At 34.0% G+C, this 20,315-nt stretch overlaps 1 protein-coding gene and 2 long non-coding RNA genes across 3 annotated transcripts; 1 reads left to right on the top strand and 2 right to left on the bottom strand.

Annotated features, from left to right (window-relative positions):
- Positions 1-3,791: 3,791 nt before the first annotated feature.
- On the top strand, positions 3,792-5,370 carry LOC126733431 (uncharacterized). The gene is made up of 3 exons (XR_007659704.1): positions 3,792-3,970; positions 4,323-4,427; positions 5,166-5,370. It is a non-coding gene; the product is annotated as an uncharacterized LOC126733431 (long non-coding RNA).
- A 7,666-nt stretch (positions 5,371-13,036) lies between these two features.
- LOC126733432 (uncharacterized) lies at positions 13,037-13,927 on the bottom strand. The gene is made up of 8 exons (XR_007659705.1): positions 13,877-13,927; positions 13,795-13,819; positions 13,694-13,737; positions 13,619-13,637; positions 13,511-13,560; positions 13,428-13,452; positions 13,211-13,257; positions 13,037-13,150 (listed from the first exon to the last, which is right to left on the bottom strand). It is a non-coding gene; the product is annotated as an uncharacterized LOC126733432 (long non-coding RNA).
- A 71-nt stretch (positions 13,928-13,998) lies between these two features.
- On the bottom strand, positions 13,999-19,254 carry LOC126750142 (keratin, type I cytoskeletal 9-like). Its single transcript, XM_050459652.1, has 21 exons — positions 19,164-19,254; positions 15,770-15,794; positions 15,660-15,712; positions 15,578-15,605; positions 15,473-15,516; positions 15,369-15,413; positions 15,290-15,311; positions 15,187-15,230; positions 15,114-15,126; positions 15,005-15,054; positions 14,925-14,949; positions 14,818-14,867; positions 14,745-14,763; positions 14,621-14,664; positions 14,549-14,564; positions 14,446-14,495; positions 14,364-14,391; positions 14,253-14,302; positions 14,171-14,195; positions 14,075-14,124; positions 13,999-14,015 (listed from the first exon to the last, which is right to left on the bottom strand). Exons 1-21 carry the CDS (start codon positions 19,216-19,218, stop codon positions 13,999-14,001), a joined length of 753 nt encoding a protein of 250 aa, XP_050315609.1. The 5' UTR covers positions 19,219-19,254.
- Positions 19,255-20,315: the final 1,061 nt, after the last annotated feature.

The following is a 20,315-nucleotide window of genomic DNA, read 5'->3' as shown; positions in this document are numbered from 1 at the left end:
TTAGCCTTTCTGCAAGACCGTTTTGTTCTAGTGTGTAAGCATTGGTAGTTTGGTGAATTATGCCCTCTGACTTAAAGAAAGAATCAAAATTATTACCACAGAATTCACCACCCTGGTCACTTCAAAAGATTTTTATCTTTCGGTCTAGCTGGTTCTCTACCATAGTCTTAAAAGTTTTAAAATTATTGAATACTTGACTCTTAGCCTTTAGAAAATAAACAAAGGACATTCTACTATTATCATCGACAAGCAACAAAAAATACCTTGCACCCCCAATTGAATTTACCTCCATTGGCCCGCACACGTCTCCATGGATAACTTCCAATAGGCCACTGCTCCTCGAACCCTTATTTGGAAAAGGCAACCTTGTTTGTTTTCCCTCACAACAAACAATGCAGTTACTCTTGTCAATGGTACATATATTCCTTAGTGTTATACCCAACACACAGTTTCTCATCTTGTTTAAATCTTGAGTATTAATGTGGCCTAGCCTTCGGTGCCACACTTCTGGATCACTACAGGCAGTCAACAGTGCTAAATTACTTTCTGGGCTAAAACTTAGATTTAATTTATAAAGATCATCACATAAATCAGCTGTAGCTAACAACTTATTATTATTACTAAAAATAGAACAGCCACTATTACTAAAGGATACTCCGTTACCTTTTGAAATCAACTGACTTACTGATATGAGGTTGGTTGTCAAACCAGGAACACAAAGAACATCTTCAATGGTCACCTTACAAATCTCCCCCTTAACCTTGGTCTCAATATCTATATTCCCAATGCACTTGACCTTAAGTTTCTCTTCATTTGCAACCACAATGTCACTTAATTTGGTTTCTGCAATCCTGCATTTCTTAATCCATTTTTCATTCGGAGACATATGTTTACTTGCTCCTGAGTCCAAGTAAAAATCATCCTTGCTGTATTTCCCATTTAAAAATACCGCACTCAACGCATATCTTGACGAATTTGCTGAGAAAACATTCGAATTTGGACACTTCGACATGAAATGACCGGGTTGTTTACAATTTACATTTAAAACAAATAAGTTTGTTTTTATCCCTTTTGTCAAAATTATCTGGTCTGCCTGACGTTGATGCACCTGCGTTGACATTTGAGGATTTTCGACCGAAACTGCTGCCACCTTTTGGCCGCGTCACAAAGCTCCCGCCACTGTTGCCGGCCTTCAGTGTAAAGGCTTCTTTTCTGTCACTGCCTTTCATACCTGCGCCATCTACATCCATGTCCATTAACTTGCTCTTATGGAATCTGCACTGATAGAAATTCCCGCATGCTCTATCGCCATTAACATTGGTGCATACCTTTCTGGTAATCCGGCCAATAATAACGATCCGACCCATTCGTCGTCGATGCTAAACCTCGTCTTTCTGAGTTTTTGAGAAGTTTCAATCACCTGGTTGAGGTAACTTTCCATTGAATTACAACTTTCTGTTTAATATATGTGAACATAGTAGGTTTGTGTATAATGGCCTGCGCTACACACATAGTAGGCCATCCTTAATGTCAAAGTGTAAAAAAGGATCTTTTAGCGGTCACGAGATCAGTGCACGTCTTGATAGTGCCGGTGTTGTTTATACCCAGCTGTTTTGTAAACTTTTCGACTTAATAATTATATAATACTGTCTTAAAAAAGCTTGTGTTTTATTTCCAAGACATATAAAACACTTTCTAACCTCAATGATATTAGATGCCTAAGCAAACTGATTTTTCTTGTAAAACCTGCATCAGCATAAAGTTTTCCTAACTTTTCCCAAACTTCCTGGCATGTTGTCGCACTCTTTATGTGCAAATATAAAGAAGGGTCTATAGTTAAAATCAATTTGGCTTTTGCTTTCGCAATGGTGACAGAATCCGTTTCTGTTCATCCAAACATTAACTTAAACCTTCGAGTACAAAATAATTCTCCAGGGCAAAAGACCACTCTTCAAAGTTCTCGCGCCCGACAAGTTTTTGCACACTACTAAGATAATTTATCGCCAACTTGCAACAAACACTGTGTTTTCGTTTTCGTCTGACTGCTCGGTTTTCGCGACACGTTAAACTGACACTGAATAGACTAACTGAGTTTTAAGGCTCTAATCTATCCTAGGCACATGCCTGGGCCCATAACCTGTTAAAATAAATAGTGGAATAGGAAGACCGGCGAAAATAAAACACGCTTGTCATAGCTTCTGATGATTAACGACTGTTTATTCAACCAAATAGTAGAGACCACAGATGTAAATAGCTCCGTGTGTATTTACATCTGTAGTAGAGACTACAAAACTCGCTAAGCCGACGTTGTCAGGTTGCTTTAGAAATATATATAGGCATTAATAATAGAGGGCGTTATATTTAAATATTTTGAATTTATATTACAGTTTTAAGGTTAGAATTGCTTACCTCAAGTTCAGGCAGATTTTTTGGCGGCACAATAACACTTTTATAATTTGAATGTTGTAAACCACTAATTCTGCACCTTTTTCTTTCTTTTCTAACACCTTCAGTACCTTTTTGGCGTCTTTTTACTGCATTATATCTTTTTTATGCATCATGCTCTGTTGTACATTGCCACGTGCGTCCATTTTATATACTAATGATGGTAAGTGCTTGGCACTTAGACCCCTTGAACCTAAAAAATTTACCTGCGCTTAGACCGGCTGCAGGTTTTGACGTCAGAAAATAATACAAAGGTAATACGAAAGGCACATAGACCCTTTTGTATGCTATTGGCGTTGGCACGTAGACTACTACACAAGTGTTACCTGAAATTTGCCGGCAGTGGCACTTAGACCCTTTTGAATTTCCACTCTTCAATTGACGTTTTCATCTGTCAAATATTAGGGAAAATAACAAATATATACCAAGAAAACTAAATCAAATCGAATAAAACGAGTTTAGCCGACGATTGAAATTTAGAATCACCCTTCTCGTCACGACTGAGTCGTGATCGAATTCAAAGTCGTGATCATATCGAGATCGAGTCGTGATTTTATAATCCTAGCCCAGGTATAGTAAAGTCAGTTGTCATAAGATCGGTTCGTTATGGGCGCTTCAGACGTTTAATTATTATGGGAATCACAACAGGAGGATTTTGGCCTACTATCCAGATTCACAGTGTCAAGATCTGACAAGTGAGATGTTTGGTGAATTAGAACTTATAAGATTTACAACCTTGTTTTTTGAAAATTTTTATTCTTGGAATAAACTCAGAACTTCTTTATTAACTGAATAAAAATGTTCCCTCCCAATTTCAGCACCATCATTAAATACATCTTGAGACACACTTTGGTACTGGGATGCAAATAAGACTTTTTTTGCATTAGGGGCCTTTGAGTAATTATGCTCCCTTTAAATTTCAAATTTATATCGTGACCAGCGTCCCATGTAAGTGTTCGGGTAATTACTAATGTACATCAAGGATATTTGCACAAATATCTTAACCTAGATGAAGACAAGGAAATGGAAATACTAAAAATTTTGATTGGTATAATATGGAGGCCTAAGAATTAGAATTAAACTATAAAAATTGAGAACTGTGACATCGATATATCCAAAATAAGACTGAATCCACAATTAAACCTTGGGAAAAAGATAATACATCCAAAATACACCTCAAAATTGTATATTATAAAATCACAAAAAACTACAAAAAGCTATAAAATTACTTAAAAGCTTTAAGTTAGAAGAAAATTATGAGACGTGGCTTGATTGCCACCTAAAGGAAACACAAAAAAGACAATCGAGTCGTCAAATACGACAGTTAAAATGTCATCAACGTCATATTTGATGTACGTGACAAATTAGCCAATAAAAATCAGTCGACCATCTTCGGTAGCAGCCTATTATGCCCCGCTATATTAAACCTTCATACGGCTGCCTATAATGAGAAACGAGAGAAAATTACGATAATAGTAGTAGTATACTACCACTCGCAATAGATAATAAAATAATATTTGATGATGTAAGTGACATTTGAAAGTTTCTTTTATTTATCAATTAATTCTTATTTACATATTTGATAATCTTGATTTGCGTGTGGAAATTTTCGTTTATTACCAGTGAAATTATAAATTATACGTAGGTAGAAAATCCCTTATAATTTTTAAAATTTTTTTAGTTCATTCTCTTTCTTTTATCAATAAAATGGTAAAACTTAAATATCTATGTAAACATTTTTAAGAAAAAACCGTTTTGAAGATGTCCCTTTAACTTTATGGAACCCACCCCCTGCCAAATGGTACTGGCCAAATGGTAGAATACATAAATTTTTCAAAATCTTATGGTGTGAATCCAACTGCCTTTTATTTTTCAAGCGTGGAGAGTTCTTCTACTATTATATTAGTTTCCAAGATATTTCCATGAATCCAACCAGTTAAAGAACATAGATACAGAGACACTATCAGCAACCACAGGACTTGGTAAGTTGTTCATGGAATAATAAAAGATAGAACAGTAGGAGGCACTATACATACGAACATGTAGTGTTCAACTAGCTGTTTAACAACATTATATTTTAAAGTAATAGCTTGCCCATTAATAACCAAGTTTTATAAAGTTGGTTTGTTGTCTGGCTGTATTACTATCACCTTCATCACAAATAGATGCAAAGACCCCTTGTGTAAAAAAATAAGATACTGGTATTTTAAATATTTAAGACCTCGAAACATGAATACAAGATCATGATTTTTTATAAAAAAGTCCAGAACTAAGATATTTGATCAAACATCAAGACACAACAAAGATCTAGTTCACTCATAGACTCTGCCTGCAATTTAAATTCCAATTGCCAAAAATGTCTGGACTTGTCATAATTGGAAGGTATATTGGAGAGTACAGTTTGAAGAGAGGTACTATCCAATCCAATTACCATCTCCAAAAGTGCGTCAAATACTTTTGCATTGATTAGCAGTTGAGACTTAATGAATTCTTTAATTACTTCATTAAGATTCTTTTTTATAAACAGAAACCTTTCATTATTATAAAGAGACTTTAAAGAAGCAATATGTGCTCTTTTATTTATCAGTAGTTGAAGTGGACCTACCACTAGTGTCTCTGAACTTGCAACTTGAATTCTATTATCAACAAAATTGACGTCTAAAAATGATTTTTTTGGTCTTAGGAAAAATTAATAATAACTAACAGAACCTGATTTTTAGCAGAGACCATGGAATTGCACCAAACCTAAATCTTGACTCAGGAACATCAGGGTTATTATAATTTGAAGCAGAAAAATGGTTGGAACAATCTTTATTGCAATCCTTTAATGAAATGATCTGGCGTACCTCCATCCATGATTTCTTCAACATAGTGTTAGAAACCGATCTATAATTTATTTTATTTTCAATAAATTCTAATATTCGATGCTCGGTTTACTTATTTCAGATAAGAATTCCTTTTGTTTAAAATGAAAAAAGGAAAAAAAGAACCTGCGCATACCCACCTTAAAAATGCAGACTGTAAGCAGTTGTACCGTTGATTGAAAGAGTTCAGATTAGTTGATTGAAAGAGTTCTCAAACTCTTTCAGTCAACGGTTGTACGAAGATCACCCCACTAGGGAATGATACCTCGACACACTCGTACACACTCGACACACTCGACACGCCGTCTGTGTTTATCAAAATAACTTAGATAAGTACATTAATATTATTTAGTTTTAAGTAACTTAGTGATTTAACTTTGAAAATATACTGTAGTGAGTTTGTTTCTTTTTTTGTCCATTTTTATCTAACATCAGAAGTGGATTTGTACTTTCTGCCCACTTTTTTCCCGTTGACTGAAGAAAACATACCGTAAGTACTAAAACGCAGTATTTTGTTTATTTTTCTTATTTTGCTGGCATTTTGTACGACGTGTTTTGTTGTAAACTAAAACAAGAAGAATTAGACTTAAAATTATTAATATCACCTAATGTTAATATTAAAATATTTAAGATAACAAGCAGTTTATGGGAAATGAATTCTTTAATATCTGTATTCAACAGATATTTCTCAAAAATAGACATAATGTGATTATCCTTGTTATCAAAAATTACGATCTTGTTTCTGAAATTCAATCCTAAAGAAATTTTGTTTGATAACATTGTTGGGGCTTATTGTATTTTTTTCTTAAACTTTTTCGACTTAAAAAAATAGGAAAACATTAGTGGCGATAGATTAGATCTATATTTTTATTGTATTTTATTGTTTTTTGTTTTATCTCTTAAGAAAGCCTGTGAGAATGGAGAAATTACTATCTCAATTGGTAAAGGCCATAAAATCTGCAAAAACAGCACCGGAACAAATTGATTTACCACTCTTTAAGCCCGAAACTACTGACGCAAGAAAATGGTTGTCTGAAATATCAGAAATTAAAAACGAATTTGAATAGACTAACCAGTAGACTTTGGTTAGGGTAGGTCGATTTTTAACGGGAGTCTCAAAAACATGGTTTGAAATGTGGTCGCCAGAAATAAAAAGTTGGGAAGCGTTTCAGCGCGATTTTGTTAAAGCTTTCCCTTCTAGAAGAAATTGGGTCATTTACTATTAGAACTTAGTTTAACTCAAACTCCTGTAACACAACGATGCTTACATTTTCCAAAAGGCAGCTATGTTAAGGAATTTAAGAGCTAATTGGGAGGAAGCTGACCTCGTAGAATTAATTATACACGGACTAAAAGAGCGAGATGTTCAGACTAAAGCGACTAATTTAAACTTCCGAAAAATATCGGAATTGTTGACTTTTTTGGGCACTATAACCAAACCTTCACAAGCAGAGAAACCTTCGACCTCAAATAGTTTAACCGCCTCTGGGGAGCCATCAAGGAAACGCTTTCACGAAAATTCTCGTAAATCTTTTCAAAAAGATTTTGGAAGGTCATTTAACAGCATTAAGTGTTACCGTTGTGGAAAAATAGGACACCTACAACGACATTGTTCCTTATCTGTTCCAACTAATCAAATTACTAGACCTGCTGGAACTAGTAAAGACACGAAAGTGCCCTCCTGCTCATTTTGTGCTAAAACTGGCCACGAAATAGATAACTGTTTTACACGACTCCTGATGGAACATGTATGAAACCATTCGTTCCGAGGCAAAGTACACTTGGCGTCTAACGTATTTTCCATGATGAACAATGCCACATCGGAATGGACAAAACTATTGAATCCATTAGAAAACATTTTTGGTTCCCAAAATTACGTTCATTTGTTAGAAAGTACATTAAACACTGCTTAATTTGTGCTATCAAGAAAACCAGATCTGGGACCTTCCAAGGATTAATAAAAAATGTAGACAAACCTACTGCACTAATGCAAGTTTTGCGTACAGACTGTCTTGGACCATTAAAAAAGACCTCCGAAGAACACAAACATATTCTTGTTTTATTAGAAGTCTTTTCGAAATATTGCTTGCTACAACCCTTAAAAACGTTGAAAGCTGATGAGACCAGACTTGCATTTCAGAATTTTATTTCTTTATTTGGAAAGATGATTTACACTGATGTTAAAATGTCATATTTATGGCACGTGTTAGAAATATAAATGTTGAAAATGTAAAATGTAAATGTTGATTTGAATAACACTTTGTAGTATTATTAGTATGAATTAAATTAATATTAATGTGATGAAAGCATGGACGCTTTGCACTGTTGGTAATGTTTAAGTGTTAAAAACATGGACGCTTTGAACTGTTGTCAATGTATAAGTGTTGAAAGTATGGACGCTTTGCACAGTTGTTAATATTTAAGTGTTAAAAGCATGGACGCTTTGCACTGTTGTCAATATATAAGTGTTGAAAGCCTAGATGCTTTACACTGATGTTAATGTATAAGTGTTTATGTATGTGTATAACGACTAAAGATTAAAAATGGGGTACTATTTTATTTACATTTTCTTTTCTTCTTTTCTATTTACAGCATCGATGAGGAAGCTATCACATTTACTGAAGGCAATGTTTCGTAAGCAGATCGATAAAAGTGGGCTTCGAGAGCGAAGCCTGTGTCAGAATTGGCCCTGTTAGAAACCGATCTATAATTTCTTTTATTTTCAATAAATTCTAATATTCGATGCTCGGTTTACTTATTTCAGATAAGAATTCCTTTTGTTTAAAATGAAAGAAGGAGAAAAAGAACCTGCGTATACCCACCTTAAAAATGCAGACTGCAAGCAGTTGTACGAAGATCACCCCACTAGGGAATGATACCTCGACACACTCGTATTAAACGCCGTCTGTGTTTATCAAAATAACTTCGATAAGTACATTAATATTACTTATTTTTAAGTAATTTAGTGAATTAACTTTGAAAATATACTGTAGTGAGTTTGTTTCTTCTTTTGGCCATTTTTATCTAACAATAGGGTTTATAGGAAATATGAAAAAACATTTATTTTTATAAGTCCCTAGATAACTAATGACATAGATATTTTTACACAATACTTACATTATAGTTTTGTTCTAGTCTTTTCTAGAACCCTATGTCTTAACCCATTCTAAATTCTATGTCTTAATTACACACAAAATACAACTTGAAACTAGAAATTACGGTAAATAGAAAGCCACTAATTTCCAGAAACTTTTCTTGAGCACAAAACTAAAACAAGGCCAGGCCTTCACAAAACTAAAAAAAAAAGAAAAAAGTCAAAACCGTCAAGAGTGTCACTAACATTACTACTGTCAAATTTTCCTGTCTACTATTAGCCTGTCCAAGCGAGGGGTGGTTAAAGCCAAAAGTAAAACTGCAAAAACGGGCTACTGACTCTGTAACCATAAAACGATATATGTCCGAATTTAAAAAAAATATTCAAAAAGAGAGGGACAATATACACATTATTAGAGAAATCGAGTTGGCAGATATTGACGAAAGTCAAACAAGAAAAAGAAGAAGATTGGATGACAGAAATTCGTATGTCTCCACTACCGTTCAAGTTAAAGAAGTTTGTGATAGCATTATATCGGAAACCAAAAGAAGGTGTTTGTTTACAGGTCACTTGGAAATTGCTAACTTGTTTTTAGTTGAAAATTTTGAAATTTACACCTTTAATTTTCCTATATTACCTTTAGAATCAGCGATTCGCAATTACCCCTTTTTAAACAAAAACAAATTAAGAACAGAATTGAAAATAATATATACACGGTCAGATTTTAGAGAACTTTCTGGAGCAGTTCATTTGCTAAAATTCTTAATCAAAAACAATTTACAAGAAGATTTTTCTGAAACCATTCTAATTTTGCAAATAATTGTTACGATGCCAATGACAACCGCAGAAGCCGAACGATGTTTTTCTACACTAAAACGAATTAAAACTTTTCTTAGAAGTACTATGGGCCAGGATAGATTAACTGCACTCGCAATGTTATCCATTGAAAAAGATATGATTCGAGAAATTCCAAATTTCAACGAATTGGTGATTGAAGAGTTTATTTTAAAAAAAGACAGACGACTTCATTTTCAGTACAAAACTTATGTTTAAATTTAAAAAAATATTAGTTTTAGTTTAATTAGTTTTTTTAAGTTTAATTTTGTGAAACAGTATTATATTCAATAAAACATATATAGGGAAATTAGAGTGGGTTTATTGGCATTTTTTACGCTCTCAAAAGGAAATATAGGGCGTAGCACCCAAACATTTTTCGCTATTTTTTTCCCCTCCCAATTGTGCACTCCAATTCCTTAAAGTCACGCGCCGCCACTGACAGCCAGTAAAGGTGGGTTCATAAATTCCGTATGGTATGCAGTAAGAAGTAACACGTAAGAAGTAAGAAGTAAGCTCCATGCAGTAAGGATCGTGCGAATTCATAATATAGAAACATAAGAAGTAAAAAAACGTAGCAAAATACATCCTACCTTTCTTTCTGAATATTTTCCTTTGTGAAATCCCTACTAGCCTACCTTTTTGATTGGTTATATTGGCCAACATTGCCGATCACTTACGATTCCGTAAGAATTATGACACAAGAAATTAAATTGAACCATTTCATGCGTCTAACTTTTTACGACTTGCGGCATACGGCAAAATATGAATAGCTCCAATTTGAATATTAGTAGTTATTTTCCATGCGTCATACGTGTTACTTCTTACTGCTTACCGTACGGAATTCATGAACCAGGCTTAACCCTGCTTAGGAGGAAAGTTATAGCGGTTGACAGCTGACAAATAAAAACATTTGAAAACGGATTGTATAAACAAACAAAAACTATTATAATATTACATTCATTTGCCAAAATATACAAAAATGTATTATGCCCAATATTTTTAACTGAACTGTAAAACAACAAGTGGATTTTGTTCAAACTCCATCCAGAAGAATAATGAAGTTTTAAGAACAACGTCCATGTACCCAATACAGCGTCAGAAAATATACATGTTAACAATTAACCGATCCACCGCAACATTAGAAACATCCCATCTAAGCGATAGCCTTAACCGTGACGTCATTTGATATTTTTGACAGTAACCGCTGGTTCTTAACGCTTGGACAGGCTATACAGTCCAAAAGTTCGGAATAAATTCATTTAAAATTCAGGGGTATCTTCAAAAAAAAACGCTCGGACACGTCGATTTTTATTTTTAACTGCGGTTTTTCTTACCATAATTTTATGTATACAGGGTGGTTCAAAAATAAGTTACGACCATCAACTTCAATTTTTGAAATGGAAATAGCTATTTTTTATTCTGTATTCTTAAAGAACAGAAAATTCTAGACATATTTCATGTACAATGTCCTATACCTATCTTCATTTATTTTTGAGTTATTGACAGTTGAAGATAGGCATATTTGCACTTTTGACATGTTATAAAATCCAAACGGTTAGACATAAACAAATGCGGTTTGCACTTTTTATCGAAGCTTTTTTAAAACCATCTGTTGACACTAGCTAGTTAGTGTCTGTTAGTTTATAGGTACTGAGAAATTTACGGTTAAATTTCTGAACATACAATAATGCATGCAACTATGTAACACCCTTACTAAGGTAACCTTGTTTTTTGTGTTTTTTCATCCATTGTTGCAATGATGTTGTCCTCATTTTTTGAAGTGACAGGTATCAAGCAGTCTTATCCTTGTTTATTGTAAAATTTAATATTGCCTGAAAAGATGAATAAGTTAAGTGAAACTGAGAGAATAGAAATACTAATTATGACAGGATGTGGTGATCGCATTAGGACCCAACACCAGGTTGTGAAATGTTTAATACCAAGTATCCTGATAAGACAATATCTCAGTCTACCGTTAGCAAACTAGAAAGAAAATTTAGGGAATTAGGTCACGTCAGAGATCGACCCAGATCGGGTTGTCCCTCAATTTCCGAGGAAAAGAAGTTAAATGTGGTTTTGTCTATTGAAGAAAATCCTAATACACCGACTAGACAGGCAGCACTAGATAACGATGTCGGAAAAACATCTTTAAGAAGGATTTTGAAAAAGGCAAAATATCCTCCCTATAAATTAAAATTAATCCACGAACTTAAGGAAGATGATACAGATCGTCGATTAGAGTTTTGCGAAACTATAATGAATGTCTGCCATAACGACCGTCTTTTTACTCGTAGAATAATTTTTTCTGACGAGTCGACCTTCTGCCTCAATGGTACAGTGAACAGACAGAACTGCCGTTACTGGTCTTCCTCCAATCCAAATTAGGTGATTGAAGCTCATACCCAATATCCTCAATCTGTGAATGTTTGGACCGGCATTATCAATGACAGAGTCATAGGTCCATTTTTCTTTGAAGGTACCTTAACAGGTCAACGTTATTTGGAATTCTTAAGGAACGAACTGATTCCCGCTTTATGTTTGATGTTTCCAAATGCAAAAAATCCCAATATTCCAGAAGCTTCAATTTGGTTCCAGCAAGATGGCGCGCCGCCACACTTCAGCAGAGCCGTGCGCCAATATTTAAGTGAGTGATGGATTGGGCGAAGGGGCAATTGGAGTGGCCTGCTAGGTCCCCCGCCTTGACTCCTTCGGACTTCTTTTTGTGGGGTTATTTAAAGCATAGAGTGTATGTAAATAAACCCAACAATTTAGAAGAATTGAGAAATATTATAAGAAATGAGATTCAACAAATACCTCAAGAAATGATACGCAACGTTCTGAGAGAATTCGAATCAAGACTCGCTTACTGTCAAGAAGTTAATGGGGCTCAATTTGAACATTTAATTCGGTGTAGATTAGAATAGTTTCTTTTTGTTCAACGTTTATACAATACTTTTGATTAAATACATTAATTAATATTTTGAATGTTTTTTTAGAAATTTAACCGTAAATTTCTCAGTACCTGTTGACACTTACTAGCTAGGTCAACAGATGGTTTTAAAAAAGCTTCGAATAAAAGTGCAAACTTCATTTGTCTATGTCTAACCGTTTGGATTTTATAACATGTCAAAAGTGCAAATATGCCGATCTTCAACTGTCAATAGATTAAAAACAAATGAAGATAGGTATAGGATATTGTACATGAAATATGTCTAGAATTTTTTGTTCTTTAAGAATACAGAATAAAAAATAGGTATTTCCATTTCAAAAATTGAAGTTGATGTTCGTAACTTATTTTTGGACCACCCTGTATACATAAAATTATAGTAAGAAAACCCGCAGTTAAAAATAAAAATCGACGTGTCCGAGCGTTTTTTTTGAACATATCCCTGAATTTTAAATGAATTTATTCCGGACTTTTGGCTCTCACTGTATATATCGTATGCCAAGTCACCTAAGATGGCCGCCGTCCGAAATTCCGTTATATATAAATATCACACAAAATAGTTTTTTGGTTTCTGCTAATTACAACTATTTATTAATCAGTGGCAACATGGAATACTAAGCATGTTTATCACCAAAATATCCTCTGCCCTCTGTGTAGAAATTGCTCTTAAAAACAGTCTGTGTGTAGTCTAATGTATTCAGTAATCAAATGGATAATGTATTTAACACTCCGCTATTTGTGCTTCTGCTAGTGACAAAATGAAATATTAACTAAGACGTGTTTGCTATCAAATGTTCAAGTAGCTGGAATGCTACTAAAATATTTTGAAAAATAAAAAAAACACTCCAGTTCCATAAATTATTTATTTTCACAATAAAACAATTTAAATTAAATCCAAAACAGTCTTGGAAGAAGTCTAAAAAACTCCTGCGCTTGCGCCTGCATTGGCATGGGCACCCGCACCTACAGACAAAACAGAATTAATGAGAGATCGATGGGAGCACCATCTCTGAACGGACTTACCGAATCCTCCAAATCCAGCTGCGCCTGCGTGAGAATGGGCAGAACTACTGTGTGTAAGAAAAAGAAATAGACAAGGAATATTGAGTTTCTTATATCAGTATAATTACTAAATAAACTTGTCTCAATATTAGATTGTCAATGAACGAAACTGAGTGAAATTCAATTGGGAAAACCATTGATGCTCTGATATGGAGACAATGCTATTTAACCAGCTTACCCTGAAATGCTTCCAAAGGGGGTGCCTAAAAGAATTAAAAATAAATAAAAATAAACTAATAAATGACTAATTATAGTACTCACTGATTCCTACCGAATGCGCATGCGATTTAGCACCGGCAATTCCAAATTGACTGAAAACAATGATAAATTTGCAAGTAATGAAGGAAAAACTGATTTTCTGAAACTTACGCAACTGGCGCACGAGCTCCTAAAAAAATAGATTTTTGTAATGAAAATTTCAAAAAATCTTGTTTTATAACTAACCTCTGGAAAACGCACTTGCCCCGGCATTAGCTGAACTATAAGATCTAACAAGAAATCAATAATAAATTCCGTTTCTTTACAGCGAACCTGACGTGACTTACCCTGAATTTCCTAAATATCCGTGACCTAAAAACCAATGTTCAGTCAGTGCAAAATTCTTTTAAACTAAGTATATTTCCTTACCAATACCACCTGCTCCAGCTGAAGCTCCCGCATTGGCTTGCGCTGCACTACTAAAAAGGTAAGTCTCGATATAATTTGCTTGAAGCTATGATATTGTTTGAAACTATTTAACAAATAATGGCTTACCCTCCAAATCCACCTACAATTCAAACAATTTAATTTAGTAATTTATTTGAGTGTAAGTTAGAAATAACTTACCAAAGCTGCCTGCACCTGCTTGAGCTCCGGCGTTAGAAGAACTAAAAGATCTAATAAATCTATATATTTAGAAATTTCATTCTAAACAGTGCTTACCCTGAATTTCCTACATATCCTTGACCTAAAAAACATTAGGAAGTTACTAGAAAATGGAACTAAGATAGTTATATTGGCTTACCGAAACCACCTGAGGCAGCATCAGCTCCAGCATTCGCTTGCGACGAGCTACTGAAAAAGTAACTTTTGCTTTATATTTACCATGATAATATTTAAACAAATAATTGCTTACCCTCCAAATGTTCCAAAGCCCACTGGAGCTAGAAAAAATTAAATGTAGTAAGCTTTAAAATTTCAAGTTTGAAGTAACTTACCACCACCTCTTCCACCTGCGTGAGCTCCCGCATTAGATGAACTAATGGATCTAATAAAGCTATATGTTTAGAGATTTTTAACAGTGATAAACCCGTTGCTTACCCTAAATTTCCGTGACCTAAAAAACAAAGGTCAGTCAGTACACAATTTTACAAACTGGAGACAGTTGCTTACCAAAACCACTAGCTCCAGCTCCAGCGCCTGCATTGGCTAAACTACTATAAAGGTAAACCTTATTAGTACTTTTCAATCTAACCTTCAAGTTTTGGTATTACTATTAAATAAGAGAATGGCTTACCCTCCAAATGAACCGGGAACTGTAAATAGATAAATTTATTAAATTGTTTAATTTAAAGTTCGAAAGTACTTACCAAAACCTCCTGCACCTGCATGAGCTCCAGAATTTGCAGAACTTATCGATCTATTAAAAAAAAGCTATCAAAGAGACCATTTTTAATACGAGAAAAGCGTTGCTTACCCTGGGTTTCCGATATATCCGTGTCCTAAAAAAATAATGATAAATCATACAATTCTATTGAACTAGATAGAGTTACTTACCAATTCCACCGGCCCCAGCTTGAGCTCCGGAATTTGAAAGAGCCGAGCTACTAAAATAGTACGTTTCGCTTAATATTTGGTTTTAAGGTTTAAAAAAATAAAAGCTTACCCTCCAAATGTACCTGAAATAAGAAAAAAATATATTTAGTTTACTGTTTTAATGGGAGTTAAAAGTAACTTACCAACTCCTCCTGCGCCTGATTGAGCTCCGGCATTAGCAGAACTTCTAGTTAGTAATAAAATTGTCAAAAAATTTTAATATTTTTATTTCATGATGTAACTTACCCTTCAAACCCTCCAAAAGAACCTAAAGTAAAAATAAACTTGTTTTATTTATAGTTTTATTATTTAGTGTTAGGCTTACCTCCGCAGCATCCACCAGCCCCAGCTCCACTATTTGTCCCAAAACCTTGACATAAACAGGGAAGTATTTGTAACGACGCTTGATTTTGCTTACTAAAAACTTACCAAAGCTGCTAGCCTCCGCGCTTGCTGAAGCTTTAGAAGATGATCTGATAAAATAAATATTATATTAAAATATATTTTTTGGAAAGTATGTCGTATATAACTTACCCAAAGGACCCACCAACTGGAATCGATCCTGAAAAAAAAAGTATTGTTTCAAATGTGAGGGATCGAGGTTAAATGAGCTTACCAAATCCTCCTCCACTTAGAGCGTTCGCGTTAGAGTTCACTAATACCGACCCACTAGAAAAATTAATAACTGTCAAAGATTGCCAGGTAGGTTAGTTTGGGTTTACTTACCCTGCATAGCCCGGGGAATGAGGAGCTGAAACATAATTTAAAATTTAGTTATTTTTTTAATTCCTTAACTTTCTAACAAAAAAAGAAGGTTGGGAATGATTATATTTAATCGAGAAAATTCGTTAAAGTTACATTCTCACAAATAAACAACTTCAGTGGATGTGAATGACAGAAACAATGAAAAACCATCAATGTTACACAAAGACAAAGATTTTTTTATTTCGTTCTAGTAAATGGACATTTTCTAAAGCCTTCTGATTTTGTCGATTGTAAGAGAACGCCAGAGTATTATAAGACAACCACCAATGTTCTATCAAATAAACAAGTTTATAAATGCTCATATTAAATGGAGAAATAAAGAGCTCACAGTTAAAACGAGTTTTTTTTAAATAATGGGAATCCATTAATATTCTATCTAAGAAAACAAATTTGGCTGCGGTTTATAGCAGCGACTGGAAAAATTACAGGGTAAAGTCCAGTTCAGAGATCTATTAGAATCTTTGATGTGTCGCAGATGCCGCAGTAACTAGTCCGTGCGCCTATGTCGTATTTATTGTCGCATGATATACATGTTTAAATGGCAAAATTTTATATTGTTTATCTATGAAATCATTTTAAATATATGTAAAACCCTATGTTTTATAGTATTTTTTATTTTTCTTTCGAAAGTGTCAATTTTTAGAAAGAAAATAATATCATAAGAAAATAATATCAAAAAATTGACCGCGGACTAAAATCGAAGCATCTTACAAAATATTTTAAACACTTCCAGCACTCACAGACTTGTCACCTCTTTTTAGCCAGTCTATTAAACAAAGATAAAATACCTACGTTCCGGTAATTCCTACTTCAGGCTGTGCAAGTGATTTTGTATCTTTCTCTATCCCACTGATTTTGAAGATTACGGGGCCGTACCCTAATAAATTTTTAGGCTGTTTTTGTATTACTTTCGTCGTGTTTTTAAAGAGATCTTTAAGGATGGGTCTATCGCCTTCAAAATAGTTGTTGGATGGGTCTATCACCTTTCCCAGGGATTTGCTTATAAGCATCCCAGAAATGATTGAAGAACTACGAGCCCTGCCGTAGAAATACGGAGATACAGGGAAGAGACAGCACTCTGAAAAGAGGCGCTCTTCTAGAAAAGAGCAAGAGGCAACCGAACATAGAGGTTCCGGTTAAGCAGGTTTTCCGATCCGTAACCGGGCAGTGGAGGTGAGAGGTCAAACCTTGCTTGGTGAGTGGTTTAGTGGGTATTCCTATCTAGGAGAGTCCCACACTACCCAGCTCAAGCTGGGTGTGCGTAAAAGAGCATTCCCTCACCTTACCAAAAAAAAATATCACCTTTAATAGTCGGGTGGGGGGTCATGTGAGGGTATTATTATTTGATGAGTTTTGCCGGTTTTGCTTTTTACACGTTTATGAATGTTGAGAATTTGGCCTGTATCCGTTTACATTTTTTGTAGAGGAAGTGTGTTTTTTTTATTTGTGTTTGTGGATTTGTTTTGGTATTATACCTAAAGACCTTAAAATGTTAGACCCTGGGAAAATAGGCAGAAAAATTTGGCAAATGAAGAGGAAAGTGTTTGTGTGGGCTTGTGGAGACTGTGGGTGCACAAAAAAGACAATAACATTTGTAAGGAAAACAATAAGAGTGATCTGGACAGTGATTTATACTTACATAGTTCTGATAGTTAATTTTTTAGTGTTGAGGAAGCAAAAAGAAGCAAGGGAAGTAGAAGCTACAGGGAAAAATCAAGCAGTTTTAAAACGTAATTGTTTAAGTACAGACGCCAAACAAATTCATTTAAATGTCAATAACAATCTAAGGAATGATCCTCAGTTCACAAATGATTGTAGTGCTTTGCAACAGGGGTTCCCTATAGTACAATATGCTTGTAGAAAAAGGGATTAAACACAGAATAAAAAGGACAGATGCAGGACAATCAAAGGGACACGGATATTGCCAAATTGCTAAGGAAAGGTGTGTATTCGACATACAAAAACAATGAGGTTCTGACCATGAGATGATTAAGGACACCTTATCGGCAAGGGACAAACATTTCTGAGTCCCAACCTTGCGGAGACATAGCTCCGCGGAGCTATTTACATCTGTGGGTGTTTCGCATACAATAATACTGTACACAGTGCCCCAATATACACCTTATGAATTAGTATTCGGAAAGCAAGCTTTAATACCTTCAAATATTGACAAACGAACAGAACCAATATACAACATTGATGAATATCCTAGCGAGCTTAATGTAATTTAGATTACAGACATCCTGGAATGATGCTAAAACTAACTTAATTCAAACAAAAATAATTCGTAAACAAAATTTTGACACATGAGCAAAACAAATTAATTACAATGTAGGAGAAAGGGTATTATTGAAAAACGACAATAGGACTAATAAAATGGAAGAACTGTTTAAGGGTCCTTACGTAGTTCTAGAAGATAAGGGTTGTAATGTAGTTTTAGAATTAGGAGACAAACAATTAGAGGTGCATAAGAATAACATGAAAAAATATTTTAATTAAAAAAAAAATAAAATAAATAATAGGGTTAACAATATTTTGGGCTAGAATAGTTTACCAAGGGATTAGGATTATACTTTACAAAGCAAAAATTTTATCATAATTGTATAAAAAAAATTTTACTTTTTCATCGGGGAGGTGTAACGGATGTTTATTGAGCAAATTAGATAATTGCAAAATATCCTATATTACGAGTATAATATTAGAGGTTATTAGCACCTCCACACGATGTCATAATTTGGTACATTAAAATTGCAAACTATTAGGAAATAAGTGGGTCTTTATATTAAGCAAGTGGTGAAATACTAAAAAAGGTGCTGACTTGTAAATGTGTATGGATGTAATTATATATACTTTTGGTTTGAACTTTTAATATAGATTTTGACTTTAAAAGATGTGGTTTTACTAACGTCCCGCGGTATGCCCCTTCGAAACTATTTCAACAATTTCAGCCTTTACAAAGTAAACAATGTTTCGTAAAATGAACAACCACATTCGTGCATTATAAGAATCTGGATAATAAGATAATCCTAGATTATAAATAGGCTTTGGAAGATTTTAGATCTTTTAAAAAATTTACCATAATAATGTTTTTAATATTATAATTAATGTGACGATCTAATCATAACGCCTCATTGATGAATGCTTGTTTAGAAACCTATAGGCGTTCTAACAAATAGAGCATGACCAAATTCTTATTTATTCTTGGAATTCAATATGAAAATCCTATCGATATTTTAACAGAGAGATGCCTACTTGCTATAATGAATAAAAAAAATCTTGCCAATGACTTTTACTTAAAAATTATTAATGTTCTAGTAGGTAGTGCTTGAAAATTATTAATAATTAAGTTATTTACCTGCCAAAACAGCGCCAAGGGTAACAACAACGACCAAAGCCACAAATCGATTCATCTTATACAACTGGAAAAACACCACTCGCTCAAGCAAAGCAAATGAAACTGACCAATATCCTCTCTAAAACACTCATTATATATTTTCAAAAATTAATAATGACCTTTTTTGAAAACCCGAAAATTTCGAAAATCGTTTATTAATGATTTATTTAATGTCCTTAAGCCGGATATCAGGGTTAACTAATTAAGAGTACTTAATAGCAGTCTTACAGGTACTTTCTCTTTTTCGTGGTATCCATTAATATTTACTTATATTTTCACGTCATATATTATTCCCTAAAGATGTGAATATTTTTCATTAAATAAAATCTACAGACATCAAAATGCTCTAAGAGATAAAGGTATTAAAAGACAATTAAGTGAACATTTGGAATGAAATTTATTTATATGACTGACTAAATATTCCTTAGTTTTGCGTGATATAGGTTGCTTCCAGGAATCTTCTCTTTCAATGTTGCTCCTTTCACAAAATATTCTGTCCAATGTATGTTGTGGCAATTGGAACAAGCATGTTTTGCTATTCCTGATTTGTATACATCTCTTGTTCGTGTCCATCCCTTGGTCGCTTCGTCTCGCCTATTGGTATACGCCCTTCAGAGGGAATTTGGTATACGGACTTCTTTCTATCTATCTGGTTCTCTTCAAAACATTTTTTTTCGAAGTTTTCTTGATGCATGGAATCGTTAAAAACCCTATAGTATCGTCCAGTTGTTAGCCGGCTATCTTTATTAGTTTACTTAGATACCGGTTCTGCTACAAGTTTTTGGTGGTATTTTTTATTGCCTTGTTGAGGTCAACTTTGTTGTTGCATATTGTGGCTGCCCTCAGAGTTTTAATGAATTCTAGCTTTTTTGTTAATGATTTGTTGAACCTAAATGATTGAAATCAAAAAAGTAGTCAATTTTTCTCAAAGAGACCTCTTAATAATAAAAATTCAGAGATTGGAGGAAGAAAAAGTCAATGGTCTCAGATTAATTTTCTCAGATTAAGTTTTCCTCCAATCTCTGAATTTTTAGAATGATTGGAGTTGTATTGTAGTTATTGTTCTGTGGTATTGGTTTACGATAGGTGATGTCTTTAGTTTGTTAGCTCTGT

This window comes from Anthonomus grandis, chromosome 2 (genome assembly GCF_022605725.1).
Source record: "Anthonomus grandis grandis chromosome 2, icAntGran1.3, whole genome shotgun sequence".
NCBI classification, from domain to species: domain Eukaryota; kingdom Metazoa; phylum Arthropoda; class Insecta; order Coleoptera; family Curculionidae; genus Anthonomus; species Anthonomus grandis.
This window is presented reverse-complemented; position numbering and strand designations above follow the sequence as displayed.